We start from the raw sequence: 15,038 nt of genomic DNA on the forward strand, positions 1-15,038 counted from the left end.
ATTTCTGTATAAAGCAAACATCTAACAAAAAAGAAAAAAAAAAAAATCACTGCACGAATTCAGTAGCAGCTATCAGTGCCTGGATGGCACTTTTTTCCATGAATGATTTTTTGCTGCTCTTGTTAATTTAGGACACGAAACTCATCCAAAATAGTAACTGATGGCTGGTTTTCTCTAAAACCAGTGAAACTTACCATCTTAAAAAAAGCCTCTATTTAAAAAAAGAATACTTCTTATTGTACCTTTTATTATACATTATAAAGATACACGAAACAGTTCAGTACTAAGACAACTACGTGTTCTCCTGAGGGCTACATAGTCCTCAACAGGCATCTGCACACACCTACGATTGACTGTAGTGAGTTTTTCACTTAATCCAAAGTTCCTGAAAAGGAGGAATCCCTCAGATCTTGCCCCACCCCTCCACTTGTTCTCAACTACTCTTAGATACTACAGTTTTCTTTGTAGGAAAGTATTGCAGTCACGCGAACTGTGACTCTTCAATTTATTCTTATAATTTACTATCTTTACCTTTTAAGCCAGACTGCTCTTCTCATACACCAAAAGCTCGGTAGGGGGAAAAAGAAGAAAGTGTCACCCAAAAGGGTTTCATTCACTTTTCAGGCCAACTACATCCTTAGTCTGTGCTGAAAATGACAGCCAGCACAACCAAAATCAATTGTCACCACAGGTACTTGGTTTTTTCCTTCCATTTTAAACAGGCAACCAACAACTTATTTTCCCACTGAAAGAGTTATACAATGGCTATATATCAAATTTGAAAACTCCTCAAAATTTCAAAGTCGATGAAAGCCAGATTCTAGAGGGAGACAACATGGGTAAAAAAATATCAATACACATGATATTTTAATACAAAATATTAGCTTTTTTCTTTTTTTTTTTTTTACACAAGTCAGTTTTTTTAAAATATAGAACCTTAAAAAAATGAACAAATTGCTATCCACACACTATAAACACTTTTTTTGTGCTCAGTTTGATCAAGTTATCAGAACAATTTAAACACCAGTCCATAGTTTAAACACTGCCTTGAAGTTTTATGAAAACTATGCCGCACTGTGCACTACCATTATTATATGTACAGTGTGAAGCACCTTCTTTCAATTTTAATACGGTAGTAGAAACTGTTCAGTTATCAGGTTCTTTGTGCAAGGATTTCACATTCTACTCATGCTCATGACAGATTTGCATTACATTTCAGTGGCACTGGTATGAGCAACCACATGTAATTCTGTGAATGTTCACTGGAAGAATGTCCATTACATGTACTGAAATACATATTCTGGAAGTACAAGTTCTTCAGCTAGATAAAAGAAAACTTGTTATTGTTAGTTTAGGGGAAATACTAGCCTGATTAGCCAGAATTTAACAATTTCTAAGCACTGAAATTAATTTTGATTTCTCAAAGTTGAATAAAAGTAAGTTACTATCACATTTTCATAGAGATGAGCTATATAGCAGGTACATCTCAGGAATATTTGTAAAAGCCCGTTTTTTGAACCCACAGAAAGAAAAAATTTCCCTCTAAGTTGGAGGTCTTAAAAGGTCTTGTTTTAGTAGTAAATCATCCACAAGTTGTAGGCTGTTAGCCAAGTAGATTTTAGGATGATTTACTTGCATTACAGTAATTTACACAATTGAACTTTATGCATACAGTACAAAACTATGAACAAAAAGGTGAAGCAAACTTTTTTATTTATATTCAGGTAAAAACATTAACCTGATGAAGTAAATTATTGCAGATTTGAGAAATCAGCACATAAAACAGTTGGACAGAGCATTGCTTACAGGTGCTTTATCTGTGTCAAAAGACAAAGGCTGAACTGTTTGTTCCAAGCTAGTGCTGGAGGGGGAAGAAAAAAAAAAAAAAAGGAAAAAAACTACAAAAGTAACCAGGAGCTTAGATCAAGAACAAGAAAACTGTTTACTCAAACAGGGAATGAAACAACTAATTTGTCTTTTAAAAAAACTTTACATCAATTCGAAATGCTCTGGCCTTACCACAATACACACTGGCCAGCCCAAGCTGTTGGACTTCAACTACGTGAAAGAAGTAATTCTTCCTAGCCTCTAGTAAGAGGCTTTTGCTGCCTGAATCACTGTGTAAACAGCTCTAGAGCGTCGACTGGTAAAGGCTGTCGCCATTATATCCTACCACTACAGTAAAACTATGCTATAAGAAAGGTTCTACCTAGTTACAAAGGCTGAATTATATTGACAATATATATTTGATTTCAGTAAAATTTAAATTATCTTAATCAGAGAAAGAGGCATGGAGCGGTTAAATGCCCATGCTAACCAAAAGATAACAATTGTTGAATGTTGCACACAAAAAGAACCAAGTGAATTGCACATCAGACAATACAGGAGGATGGGTAAAATTAGAGGCAGGTGAGGGTACACAGAACTAGTCTACTAAACTAGATTCGTCAAATACATGGTGTATTTTAATTTCTGTACTTATGTACAAAAGTTGTCTTTGGAGGAAAAACTTCAGACTTAGCTAGATGGATACACACAGCCCAGTATTAAACTGCACAGCGACATTTATTGTTCCAGCCTGGAAAAACATCCCTTTTTAAATTTCACACAGCAAAGCAAGTTAAAAACTTCACTCATCAAATAAATGATAATTTAAACAAGAACTTGCTAAAGAAACCTTGTCACAACAACTTTTAGGGCCTGATCACTTTAAGTCCATAGGGGCCTTTAACGAATATCAACCAAGTGTCTTTGTTTATAATCTGCAAGCCGTTTTTCTACAACAAGAAGGCGTAACACGTTTCCTTGACTCAGGTGATAATATTTAGAAAAGAATCATGAGTTTCTCTTTTGCTGTAACAGGCAGACATTGCATTTGTCATTGTGATCAGGAAAGATGGAATGACTGCTGCCCTTCTCTTGCAGCTATCAAGAGTTTTTCACGCATTATCTCAATAGTTGAATAGTCCGGCAATTTGAGATAGTTCACACAAGTCATTACTGAGGGCAAGAAATCATCTGGATTCTCTGTAGACTCAAATGTCTTGCGTACAATTGTCAACGGAGGATTCAAACTTCGAAAGCCTATTAATGAGAAAAGACATTCAGAATAAGGTTGTTTCTCTTGAAAACCCACAGTTAACACTGTAGACATCTAACAGTGACAGAAGCATGCATTTCATAACTGATGACTTAATCTCCGTTTTTAAAAGTTTAGAATGGCTTTGTAAGGCCATGTAGCAAGCTAAAAAAATACCTAAAATCCTTTCTGTAGATTAGTTTTCCAAGATGAATTAAAAAAAGAAATAAGCTAGACTCATCTAACTTTTAATTCTGTGTTCTGTATTTGTAAAAAAACCTATTCCAATCACAATATTTTTAAGAGTTTGTTGGTTTCATACACATTTTCTAAGATTCCCAGAAGTTATCTATGACTGTCGTACCTTATTTTTTTTACTCCAGCTAAGGTTTTTATACTCCTAACCCTCAACCCTGTCTGCACCATCTCTCCCCAAAAGAGCCCTGAAAAAATTCTTTTAAAAAGAATCAACTGTTTCTTATAATGTCCATTCTTTAACTAGAAAAACAGCCCCAAACCCCCAAGAATGTAAGTAATGGAACAGATGCATAAATTCTGTTTTTACTTGCAAAGCGTTCAGCTGAGAATACGGTAAAATGTGTATTCTACAATGATCCCTAGCAAAGACAGCAAATTCCTCAGTTTTCCTCATTGCCTTTCATCTAAATTCTGAAATTCAAAAGGGGGAGAAATTAAAGTTTATCACTATGCTAGTATTGTCTCCTTTCTAGAAAAAAAGATTATTGTTTCCAGATAGCAATGCATCATTTTGTTGTTGTCATAACTTAATGCACCTCTGGCCAAGGAATACAATATTAAGGGTTTTCAGGTTTTTTAAAATTTTGAACTATTTTTTGCCTTCTGGTAGGTTATCTGGTAACATAAATTAAACCTGGAGAGAGTCAATTGAATGAAATGTCATGAGATTAACACAAAATCTGAGAATTCTACCTGAAGTCTACCCAGCCACTTCTGAAACTAGGAATGTCAAACAAGTATGAACCTCTAAAATATACAGATAGGTAATTTTTTCCTATACTGAAATAATCCACTTATTCTGAAATGTATTAATAATACTGATTTCATATATAGCAATATGTAATAAACAAAACCTACCTCCTACAGGCAGTCTGGGGCTACCTGTCACAAACTGAAGAAACAGTCTTTGCTGCTCACTATCAAAGCTACTGAGAATTTCAAAGAGATACTTCACTGCTCGACTAAGGAAGGAAAAGAGCAAGCTATTATTTTGTTTATAGTTAAAATAATTGCATCAGATTCATATTCAGTGCAGTATGAGTATTTTCAAATAAATTTCATATAATTCTTTTAGCTTGAATAACAGTATGTCAAAATTATTTAAATACATATTTTCTAGTGCTAGTACTTATTTATTTTTTAACAAGACCAACACCATATTACCTGTCGTGTGTATAACCGTGATCTGGCCTGCAACATTCCATTAAAGTCTTTGCATCCCAAGTGTCTGTTTTACTGCCGCACAAGAGCTGCTCCAGCTGTAAAATTAAAAAAACAAGGAAGGAAATTTTCCCCTTTAGAACTTGAGGTAGAACAAGTAGTGTCCATCCTGACTACTATTACAGCATTCTACTTTCTGGAATGGCTTGCTGCAAAATAACCTCAGTCACCCCAAGCAATCCTCCCAAATTCTTTGAATGCAATAGCTTCATCCCAGTGACAGCCTCATTTGCCTTTCCACACAATCCACTACCACATGAGATGCTGAATATATATCTCTTAGAACAGAGACGGTCCTAATAAGCAATTTACACTGGAGAACCAAAAATGCCTCAATTTGTTGGAAACCTCACAATTTTTAAAGATATCTAGGGGAATGGGAAGAATAGAGTGTTTACACTTGCTTTTTAGAACTCTGAGCTCTTCTTTGAAAGAAAAAAATCATTAGACAGAGATGGATCTGTCAGACAGCAGTTTTGTACGTAAATTATTTTGCCTATTCTTTCTATGCACTTGGGCAAGCAGAGATGACAGGCTACAGCCAAAACGTTAAAAGCTTCTACAGATGTCCTTCTAGGATACAGGAGGAGTTGTAAAGCCCCGATATCAGTAAAACCAGAGGTTTGACACACCTAGCTGTTCTGTTCGTGAACAAAAGAATTTTACAAGTTCTTTATAATAGTTTAGGAATGGTTTGTAAAAAGATTCAAACGGCTGTATAGCTATCAGCAACAGAACATGTGTATACCCTATTAAGGAAAGGATATCTTATATCTCACACTACTCCTACGGCTTAAACTTTGATCAACAACATTAGTAGATTAGCAATAGACTAGTGTCTGTATTTTAAAATTTCCAAGCAGAAGCAAGCATCAAACCATGCCAAACAACGACAAGACAGAAAAACAGCATCACGTATACTACAAAACGGAGAAGTTTCGGTAAAACACTGGAGAAACTAGAATAATCTGCCACTTCTATTAGCCTTAAATTTGTTGCAGAAAAAAAGGTGGTGGTACTCTTTGAAAGTGGTACCAACAGAGAGGTATGAAGAAAAATCACTATGAGCAGTTACAGATCTCAGCTTTAAGAGACTCCATTGCAAAGCACCAAGAACAAAAGAGTAACACAAAGGCTTGGCTAACACACTGCTTCAGAGCATGCTTAACATTTCTTCGTGAAGTTAAAGGTGTAAGTTTATGAAGGTAAACAAACCCTTGGAAGCAGAGTCTTCAAATAAACTCCCTAAAGGCAGAGTAATAAGACATTCTTTCTTCTAGTCCAGACAACCATAACTGTGTCTCAATTCAGTCCACTTAAGAGTGCAAGAATTTTACAAGGAAATTTATATGGTGGATGGTGAGAACAAGGCAAGACCAACAATCCTTATTCTTTACCCCTTCATCTGAAACTCCTCTTACTGTCTAAAGCTTTGTTAAAGAGCTGACTACTTTTTTGTATAGAACATCCAAGTAGCATCCACATTTATAGCTACTAAGAGGTACTGCAATACAAGGAGTTAATTAAAGTATCCACACCAATATAGAGAGCCTGCATATATAAATTTAAGCACTTTTTCTCAGAGAAGCTGGATACACTCAACTTAAAAGAAAATTGAGCTGTTCATAATAAAAGCATCAAATGACCACCAAACACAGAAATCTTTAACATTTAGGTATGCAATTTAAAGGTCACCAAGTTTTACTAGTATGCATCAGAAACGTAATGTAATCAGACTGTCACAACTGCACTGCATCCAGCGCATACCTAGGTTCAGATTGTCCATACGTATAAATATAAGGTTATAAAAGCATCAGTAAAAACAGGTTTACCAACCTCCTCAGGATAGAAGTACTGAAGATGACTGAGGGGGAAGACCGATTCAAATCCATCTCTGAATGAGTCAAACTGTCTGGCAACACCTTCATTTAGTGCCCAGAATATAACCAACTGCAGGGAAGAAAACAAGGAAAAAAAGTCCTTTGAACAAAGGAAGCGTGGAATGATCACTACTGTACAAAAGAGTACAGCTGCAGAAAAAAAAACTCTCCAGAAGCCTAGCCATATGCTCACTGTAGTTGTGGTAGAGTTTGAACTTTGATTCATGGAGCTGCTCTACAGTGTTGCCTCATTCTGCCTTAATTCATAAGCTCATACTGCTGCATGTGTGCAAGTGCAGTGCTGCTGCAATGCAACAGACACAGACTTTGTGGGGTTTTTTCTTTACAACTTTCTCATGTGGTCTGTCATTGCAAATTAGCAAAAGTAATTTGCAGTTCAAACAACCTCATATTTAGAACAATCTAAGCATGCAACTCATGCAGAGTTTAAACAACTTATTTGCCTTTATTTTTGATAAAATAAGGTTAATACATGGAATTCAGAATAGCTGGTTAAACTGATCCTATTTAACAAAACATTTTAAAACAAATCTGAACATTTATTAGATATTTTTAGAAGCCTAACCTAGATGTTCTCTCTGTACACTGATACCCATTTAAAACTCAGCAACAGAAACAGAAGTCCTTAGGGCATCATTGGTAGTATTACATTAGTTACCCCCACGGAAACAGCATCATTACAGGTATTACATATATAGGGTATTACATTAGTTACCCCCACGGAAACATATTAGTCCCCTTTTCTAATATATAGTTACAAAAAGTAACTTTAGACTTTATAAGTAGCTTATTATTATAAGAATACATGGGGGAAAAAAAAGAAATAACTTCATTTCACATTTCTGGGATTTGGTAAGAATCATAAGGCAAAAGACAGTAAGACAGTAGTCTAGGCTTTTTACGTGTTTTTCTGTTTTGTTTTTGTATCTGCAGTTACCCTCTCAGGATTAAATTCACCTTCCAAAGTGGACCACACATACTGAAACAATAATCACCCTGGGGGAGGGAAGAGGACATGACACAAACAAGACCAAATTCCTTTTAAATCTCCTGCAGCCAGTATTTCTCCACTAAATTAAAAAAATATATTATACATGGCAGATTGCATGCCAAGTTCAGATTCTTTTGTCAGTTAGTACTACCAATGATTACGCTTGCCTTGGCTACCTTCAACTCTAGCAGGAAATGAAGACTGGTTGTAAAAGATGTGTTGTCAACACACAGCTACTAATTTTTAAATGTGTTAGAAGCTCTCACCTGGAATGCTGAGAAAAGCTTTGAAAGACATCTAAGGATGCATCTGAATATGCTTAAAAACCTCATTATACTGCTGGGCTCCTGAAGCCAGTATTTAACCCTGTCCCAGTAATTGAAGAGTTACTTGTTCCAGAAAGCTCTCAGGTATGAAAGCCTATTAGGATCTGTCGATAAGCTTTCCTAAAAGAGTCAGGCATTGAATTTCAGGTAAGATACATACCCCTACTTTCACACATCAAGTTGTAACACTGAAGAGCAAGCTGGTAAGCACCGGCAGCACAGAAGGCTGTTCTACTGCGTTCTATAACATAGAATATTCTATGGCTGTTCTAGCAGCAGAGTTGCTGACTTAGGACTGTGATTACTTTTTATGACCAGGAGTGTGTGGCAAAATTAGCTGCACTGTATTCTTGTGGATTCAAAGAAGAGATCAAGTTGTTAGGCAAAAAACTGCACTCCAGAAATTTTTTGTCCACAAATTCAGAACAAGCAAGTTGGCCTCTTTCTTTATAGCACAGGGGAGAAGAGGGAAGGAAAAAAGGAAAAAAAAAAAGAAAAAAAGAGAGAATAAAGACTTTCACTATACCGGTAGCTGAAATAGTTCTACTCTCTGATAAAAGTAGCTCCTGTGGGAACCATCCTTGGGGAAAAAAAAGGGAGGTGGAGGGTTGAATGACATGATTGCAGGAGAGGCATGAAGAGTAACAGTAAGATATCCTAGCTTTATAAACTACTTTTAATGGTAATCCACACACAAGATTTTAATGACAATGACATTTTCAGAGCAGGGCAGCTGACCCACAGGGAGCTGTACAGGCTAGCTGGTAAGTTAAATATACTGTTTCTAAACTGCAATTCATCATACTTTTGATACAGAGGACACTGATTTTCTCTCTGAAATCTTTTCCATTTCCTTGACATCATCTGTAATGTTAATCACTGGGATCTAGTTTAAAATCTCCTCTATAAGGCAGGAATATAAAAACAAGGATAGAAAAACTGCACAAGTGTCCTTTAAAGAAAATAGTCCCAAAAGTTGTTTAGAAAGAAGTGGAAAGCAAGCTTTCTGTAGTGATCCGTTTTTCCTTCACAATGCCAGAGGCCTGCAATAGGACAACTACAGGACATCCGAGATGTCTGCAAGCCTTTCTCAGTATATCTGATACCTGATACGTGTTACCTAGAAGGAAAAAAACTGACTGCAAATTGCACAAAAATCAGACCTGAAAGCTCAGCTTTCCTAGAGACTGCAAATGCTGTTTCTAACAAGCTATGGTTGTTGGCATTGCCAATCTATAAGTCTGCAAACAGCTTTATATCCAAATATGTTCAATTTTAAAAGTGATTCTTGACTAGCAGAATTTGCTTTCAACAAATAAAGATATGAGAACCAGCTATGTGCATAACAGCTTGAATCAGGAAGATGAACAGCAACTGCTCAATATTCAGTTGTAATGATTATGGAATAACTTTGCAAAGTTCTCAGTTGATATCCAGGAGCTTATATGCCCCTTACTGAATCATTTCTATCAAAACATCAGATAGCAGTTTCTTATCAGTACTTGAAAATCTTAACAGTCCTCAGAGTGAAACTGGCAACAGACTAACCTGTCAGAAAATGCGTTATTTAGGAATTGGAATAATGGCTTTTTCATGATGCAATCAATCATTCTTACCTCCATCCCACTCATGACTTCATATGATAATATTGCATTCTTCCTTCCTTTCCTCATCTCTTTTCCAGGCTGTTTTTAAGCTATTCCCTTTAATGCTTTCTTATGCAGAAACAGTTTCCTACCTTTGTTCAGCAGTATCACCCTTTTGTCCTTCTAGGTTTTATGTCCCTTCTGACTTAGGAATAAATCAATATGCAGGTGTACTGTCAAATTATTATGGCACCATTTTCTTCTCTGTTCCTTACCTTTTTTTTTATGGTTTGGGTTTTTTGTTTGTTTGGTTTGGGTTTTGTGGGTTTTTTGGGTTTTGACTTGCAACTGAGCTGATGTTTTCTTAAGTCTGACTCCAAAAAGTTTCACTATTATTATAGCAGTTTAAAGCCCACTGAAGTGTGGGTGCTAAATCACTATGGCAAACAAATTCATTATCATACACAGATGTGGGAACATGTTAAAAGATCCTGAAAGTCCACAGCTCAAATTACTCCACTTACTACAACACTTTTTATCCAGAAAACCGTACTTCTGACGACTTCATTACGTGTAAACCAGTCTTTTTTGTACTATAAAATTTTCAAGTCAGGTGCGCTGATTAGGATTTAAACAGTTTTTCTACAGTAGTAACCTAGTACAGAACAGAAGAAATCAGTAGGAAAATTATTGCTGTGCCCAGTTCACGAGAATGAACTGAAATATATATGGAAACAAACTACTTGGGAGCAAGGTGAGAAAGAATAAAGGAAGTTTTACTCCTAGCTTTGCTTTTACGTACTCTGAGATACTCCTCTAAATTGTGGATAGTGACTGGTGTATCTTTTCCCCCTTTTTTCAGTTCTATATTAGGAAATCCAGGAAGTGTGAAGTCCAGCCCCAGATCTTCCACTGAGCAGCCATTCATAGTCAAAGCCTCCAATGCATACTGTAGACTTTCTTTGGTCTAAAAAATTGGAAGTAAAAGCCAGTGAGAATAATTAATTCACATTAACTTATCCAAAAGTTATGACTTCTAAAGCAATTTTGACTAACATTTCTGTAAGAATATTACTATTAATACTGTTACAGTACTCCTTGCTTTCCTTCTGTATTTTTCATACATAACAGTAATCCAAGACAAACAAAATAAACTATCTTAATGGATAAACTTGAAAGAGCATAACAGTACACTTTTTTCTAGCAATTTTGCTATTACTTTAACTTCCCACTTATTATTTATTTAGAAAACACTATTGCAAGAGAAGGAGATGTGTAATATGGTAAGGCTCTTAGGCTGTGTTTTTTCCTTAGAATAGTTACTGGCATTCATATTTGGCATGCATACTGACATTTTTCAGCTTTCATCCACCAGGTTTCAGGTTTTTCAAACTCTTGTTGGGAAATTAAAAGCGGTAATCAAGGAGAGAGAGTGAGACAGTGAGGTGAAGAGGAACAAAGGCCCACAAGCTTGCAATAACTTCACTAGTAACAAAGCAGATGTATTAAGAGTACAAATTACACTGGATGCTAGAAAGAGCATGCATGCTAAAGACTTTTTATCACTACTCTGCAACAGTGAATGGTACTATTTTTAGGTAAGAGTAGATAACCTTAAAAAATTAAGACTCTTCTGTATCTATAGAAGAACCTGTATGCTCACATATGAAGCCAGTTTACACCAGTTCTGCATACAGCTTTCAGTGGGGGAAGAAAAAACCCACAAAAGGCACTCCTAAGAAAACCTGAAAATTTTACTAAACCAACTAATAAAAAAAAGCCAAGCCTTTTGAATGTTCAAAAATCAAGGATAGATTTTTTTTTTTCCCCTCTGATATTGAAGCTGGTTAGTCTTTTTGAAATGAACAAAAAAGAGAAGTTACCTTAGGCAAATATCTGGCAGTTTTAGCCATTTCTAGCCTGTGTTTAATCACACAGAAGAATCCCATGATAAATTTCTAATGTTAGAGTCTACATTACAAAAAGATCGTGTTTAATTACTAGACAATGATTTAATAACATTAGAACTACTCCTTTTATTAGAATGAAGTCATTATCACTATTACCATCAGTATTATGCATTATCATACACTCTCAATTACGGCTACTTCATAAAATCCAAATGTGTGTGAAGATGCACTCTTCCATTCTTAGCATTACTTTCCCACCTGTGTTGTGTCCTGTTCAAGTCTTTTCTTTTGTCTTACAATATCTTCAAGGTGATATATTGATTTGGCTACCACTGGATCAATACTGAACAAGTCATGTGATGTCAAGGAAGTTTCCTGTCGTAACATCCATTTATAAAAAGGAAGTCCAAGAGGAAGGTCCACCTGGAAATCGAAATTTTTAGTATTGAACTGTCTTCCAAAACTGTATCTTTCGCTATTTTATCTCTCGACTAGATCTAGAATACTATTTACTAATTCATAGTTCTGGCCCATACCAAAACACCAAGTCTGAGCATTTTTACCTGAGAAATTTACAGTCCAGAAAACACAATTGACTGCCCAGTGCATATACATTAGAGCAATCACCAAGCTAGCAGCTGGAATAGTAAGACCAAAATGTTCTTGAAAGACGACTGGAGAGCGATTGCAATATATGGCAGGCAATGGCTTCTCCTTTTTTCACTATGGTCTCAAAAGCCACTGTAAAGATCTTCAATATGAACTACCCTTTTCCCCTCAAAAGCTCAGCTGCATCTCCCCCCACCCTGTCCAAACTGCTAGAGCTGAAAATAATTCCACGCAATTCTTAATGCTATTTTTTCCCCAATGCAGCCAGAACTAGAATTTTCATTTAACCCTTCAGAATCACATTTTCCATTTTATTCTCACCAGTCTAAAATCCATGATTGCCTTGGCCATTAGTTTGCCCAGAAAGCGGAACTTCATTTTAACTTTTGCAATGTGAGCTGGCTTGGCTGTTCTACCAAAAGGAAGCGCAAAAAGGCCTTGAAGGTTATGGATGTACTTGGTACCTTCCTGGCTTCCTGTTGAGAAAGAAAGAGAAAAAACAGAAGTTCAATTACATACACTGCTAGTTTCATTCCAGACACCAGTTTGAAGGCAGCTATCAGACAACCATAACCTAAAGTTTCTTACAAAATTAAAAAAAAAACCAACAACCAAACAAACCACAAAGATAATCACACATTATCATGAGGCATATTATCTGACTACAAACTGAGGTGCTCATTCAATCAAAGCCATTCACGTAATTAAAGTCAACTGAGAATCAATTCAATATTAGATCAATATTGATAGTTTAGGTAGTAAAACATTTACCTTTTGGATTGGCTAAAGTCACTTCTTCTCCCCTCCAAAGGCCTAAGTCTGCTCTCTGTAGTTCCTGAGATACAAGTGCATAGAACTCTAGTGTGGGGCCTAGGCCTGTGCCAACCTTCAGGGGGAGGGAGGGTGCGGGGAGAGGAAGGGGAATGAAATAAATAAATAAATGAGTCCATTAGGTCAGTTTGAATATCAAAATCTTCACTTAGTCTGAGAAATATAGTACGTTATTGGCTATAAAGAAGACTGCATTGCAAAAAGCATCTAGAGAACCTAACTACGCCAACATTTACAATATGACTGAGACAGCTTGGAAAGACCACGTATCAGAGGAAATAATAGTGGAATAAAAGTATTAACCACCTAATGATCATATTATCGAAGAAACGCACACAGCTGTTTGCTTAGAGTTAGGAAAAAAATGTGCTCTGCAGAGTAAGACTGATTATGAAATTTAGTAGATCAGAAAGTTTCTCCTAGCAACTAAAAATCACAATCAAGTGGCTTAGGGATAATTAATAGATAAAATTTTGTGGCACCAGCAATGGGAAGGACCAAGAGCCTGCCCAAGTCATTCTATGAAAGTTGTAGCTTTTTTGTATTAATCTTCAGTAAAAAGGAGTTAAATTAGACTGCATTGATATTACTTACTTCATTCTCATACTGGATTTCCAACATGGCTCTTGAACTGCCTAGATCCTGCATCACAGATTCTGCCTGTTTCAACAGCTCATCTCTGTTCACAGTGCGCTACACATTAGAGAAGTTTTAAGTAGTGAAATTATGTCTGTAAGTCCCAGCTCCCAAGGCAGTTACAACAGGAAAAGAATTAGTTATGCAAGTTTTTCCACACCATGCTAATAATTCCACAGTTCAACAATTTGTAAGCTTATACTTTGATAAAATAATTCTTGCTTCTATATGAAAACTGACTAGAATTAAAGTATTCAATTTAAAATGAAAAACCAATGCTTACATTTGTATGAGTATAACTAATAGGTACTACTCTTGCCAAGAATCTGGCAGTAAGATTACAACATAGCAGAGAAGTGTTGTGATGTGGTGTTACATACATCAAAATAGTATGTGGAGAAGAAAACCCAAAATAAAGATGCCAAAATCCAGCAACCTAAAGGAATAATCTTAAACCCCACCCTTGCAGATTCTCTAGTAGGGGCTCAGACAAAACAAACACCAAACAAACAAAAAAACCCAAAACCAAAAAAAAAAACACATGGGATTCCTACATGTTGGAAGCTATATTCTAGTTGAACTAGATTCTCACGTTTCTTATTTTTTTTCCCAGAGGTATTCAAGATCATATAGCAAATCTACATTATACAGCAGATCTTAGTTTAAGATAACATCCCTCCAGACTCAAGGCAGACACCCAAGAATCCCTCAATTTAAACCAGTCACAGCTCAGTTTTATTATGTTGTGACAGGAGTTTTAATACTCTCCCAGAATACAAGGACAATGTTTTTGTTTATTCAGGTAACACTTAACAGTCTAAAACCTGTTGCTTGAATTATTCTGAAATTCTACATTAAGCAAAACAGAGGTTTACAAAGCTAATATATGGAGATATCACTAACGTAACCTAAAACTTAGAGTTCATTCTTATAGTTTCAGAAATGATGTCAAGACCCAAATTCAAAATTAAGCAGGATGTGAGAAAGCAGTGTAGCACACTCTAGCCCCTTCTGCCACCTAGTGGCAGACACCTAGAAGACATTGTGCTTTCTACTCGGGGGTTTTAAATGATTAAAAACAAACCTCCCCTTCATCAGTATACTACCAAAACCTTGATTTTTACAAATAAATCTTGCTCACGATGATATTTCTTAAAGACAATATAAAAATAAACAGATCATTCATTCCATTTTTAAACATGATATACCTACTTTTTTCCTGTCCAGTCGCGGTGCCACTCTGCTATCCTGAGAATCTGATTGATTGATTTCTGGATTAGTATCCAGTAGTCTTTGCATGGCTCGATCACGATCAAAAGCAGTTACATAAAACAGCATTTGACGGGTATCAAATGGAAAGAAAAATGGGCTGTAAAGAGCATTGGATTAGTTAGCTGGGTTCCAACTAGCATCTATGACTATAGTTTAGTTTGAAATACAGTAGAAGTGTAGTATGCCTGAAATCAGTGCTTTATTAAACACTGTGGTAGAAGCAGCCTCCAAAGGAAGCCTTCCAGAACACACTTTAGTTTTAGTTACAATGCTTATGAGCAAGAGTCTAGAAATGGAATTCAATATAAGAAGGAACCACAAAAAATTCCAAAACTTCTCTTCCAGAAAAATAACTCAAAATACTTGAATGCCTTGGCTATGCAAAGTTTGTATCAGAAAATAAATATTCTTTTACTTG

At 36.0% G+C, this 15,038-nt stretch overlaps 1 protein-coding gene across 1 annotated transcript; it reads right to left on the reverse strand.

The window, feature by feature from the left end:
- Positions 1-2,546: 2,546 nt before the first annotated feature.
- LOC104073933 (E3 ubiquitin-protein ligase TRIP12-like) lies at positions 2,547-14,717 on the reverse strand (the record flags this gene model as incomplete). The annotated part of the gene is made up of 10 exons (XM_009573876.1): positions 2,547-3,084; positions 4,196-4,299; positions 4,502-4,596; positions 6,395-6,508; positions 10,165-10,329; positions 11,531-11,695; positions 12,203-12,357; positions 12,653-12,767; positions 13,307-13,405; positions 14,561-14,717. Coding segments are annotated over 10 exons (1,366 nt in total), but the record flags the coding sequence as incomplete, so codon positions are not given.
- Positions 14,718-15,038: the final 321 nt, after the last annotated feature.

This window comes from Fulmarus glacialis, unplaced genomic scaffold (assembly GCF_000690835.1).
Source record: "Fulmarus glacialis isolate BGI_N327 unplaced genomic scaffold, ASM69083v1 scaffold19143, whole genome shotgun sequence".
Lineage (NCBI taxonomy): Eukaryota > Metazoa > Chordata > Aves > Procellariiformes > Procellariidae > Fulmarus > Fulmarus glacialis.